Source organism: Castor canadensis, chromosome X (genome assembly GCF_047511655.1).
Source record: "Castor canadensis chromosome X, mCasCan1.hap1v2, whole genome shotgun sequence".
In the NCBI taxonomy this organism is placed as follows: Eukaryota; Metazoa; Chordata; class Mammalia; order Rodentia; family Castoridae; genus Castor; species Castor canadensis.
Genome location: NC_133405.1, coordinates 31,107,151 through 31,109,075, shown reverse-complemented (window position 1 = coordinate 31,109,075; position 1,925 = coordinate 31,107,151). Strand labels below are relative to the sequence as shown.

Sequence of the window (1,925 nt, the reverse complement as noted above, 5' to 3'; positions counted from 1 at the left end):
CCTTGTAGAGGTCGTTCACATCCTTTGCTAAGTTTACACCTAGATATTTGATTTTTTTTTTGAGGCTATTGTAAATGGAATTGTTTTCATATATTCTTTCTCGGTTTGTTCATTATTAGTGTATAGAAATGCTAATGATTTTTCTATATTCATTTCACATCCTGCTACCTTGCTATAGCTATTGATGGTGTCTAGGAGCTTTTGAGTAGAGTTTGTTGGGTCTTTAGGGTATAGGATCATATCGTCTGCAAATAAGGATATTTTGACAGTTTCTTTACCTGTTTGTATTCCTTTTATTCCTTCTTCTTGCCTAATTGCTCTGGTTAGGAATTCCAGCGCTATGTTGGATAGGAGTGGAGATAGTTGGCATCCTCGTCTAGTTCCTGATTTTAGTTGGAATGGTTTCAGTTTTTCACTGTTAAGTATAATGCTGGCTGTAGGTTTGTCATATATAGCTTTTATAATGTTGAGGTACTTTCCTTCTATTCCTAGTTTTCTTAGAGCTTTTATCATGAAATGGTGTTGGATCTTATCAAAGACTTTTCTGCATCTATCGAGATGATCAAGTGGTTTTTGTCTTTGCTTCTGTTAATGTGGTTTATTACATTTAATGATTTTCATATGTTGTACCACCCCTGCATTCCTGCGATGAAGCCTACTTGGTCGTGATGAATAATCTTTTCAATGTGTTGTTGAATTCGGTTTGCCATTATTTTATTGAGAATTTTTGCATCAATGTTCTTTAAGGAGATTGGCCTATAGTTCTCCTTTTTGGAGGAGTCTTTGCCTGGGGATAAGTGTAATACTGGCTTCATAAAATTTTTTAAGCAATTTTCCTTCCCTTTCTTTTTTTTTTTCCTGCTTCAGATTTATTTGTAGAAACAGCATAGACACCAGCCACCCTGCAGATGACAGCCAGGGGGGTCCCATTAGTCCACTTGTCCTCACAATGGCAGACAGAGGCCTTTACTATGGGGCCTTCACAGGGGCTTGGGCACCTTTGGGAGCTTGTGCCTGGGTAGGAGCTTTTGCCAGAGTGGAAGCTGGAGCTGCAGCCTGGGCCTTGGCCTTGGCCTTGGCCTTGGCTTTGGCCTTGGGCCGGCAAAGCCTGCGACCCCTGGCCATATAGGTACGAATTCGCTTCCCCAGCTTGGAATGGGCAATGAAGGCAAGTCGCTCGAGCTTGTGGTTGGCACCCTTTGGGATCCTGTGTTTTTTGGCCTCTTTGGGCTTTACAAGGGCCTTGATAGCCTCGGCGCGTTCACTCACGGCCTTGGCATTGTTCGCCTGCATCTTCTTCAGGCCCTTCTTGTTGTGCTTCTTAGCGAAACGCATGTTCCTCAGGAACTTAGGGTCTACCCCCTTAAGAGATTCATATCTTTGTGATCGGGGTTTCTTGATGCCATTTCTGTGCCATTTTCTGGACTGGTTGTGAGTGGTATGGTTCTTGGACTTGGCCATGTCTGCACCGTAACCCGCGGCTCCACAAGCGCCGGGAGCCGGAAGGAGAAGAGCTTTCCTTCCCTTTCTATTTTGTGGAACAGTTTAAGGAGGATTGGTATCAGTTCTTCTTTAAAGGTCTGATAGAATTCAGCAGAGAATCCATCAGGTCCTGGACTTTTCTTTTTGGGGAAACTCTTGACTGCTGCTTCAATTTCATTTTGTGTTATAGATCTATTCTGGTGATTAATATCTGCTTGGTTTACTTTTGAATGATCATATGTATCTAGAAATCTGTCCATTTCTTTAATATTTTTGAATTTATTTGAATATAGTTTCTCAAAGTAATCTCTGATGATTTTCTGGACTTCCATGGTGTTTGTTTTTATCTCCCCTTTTGCATTCCTGATTCTACTAATTTGGGTTTTTTTCCTCTCCTCATTTTAGTCAGGTTTGCCAGGGGTCTGTCAATATTGTTTATTTTT

At 41.4% G+C, this 1,925-nt stretch overlaps 1 protein-coding gene across 1 annotated transcript; it reads right to left on the bottom strand.

The window, feature by feature from the left end:
* Nucleotides 1-852: 852 nt before the first annotated feature.
* Nucleotides 853-1,509, bottom strand: LOC109701252 (large ribosomal subunit protein eL29). The gene has a single exon (XM_020186726.2). It carries the CDS (start codon nt 1,459-1,461, stop codon nt 970-972), a length of 492 nt encoding a protein of 163 aa, XP_020042315.2. The 5' UTR covers nt 1,462-1,509; the 3' UTR covers nt 853-969.
* Nucleotides 1,510-1,925: the final 416 nt, after the last annotated feature.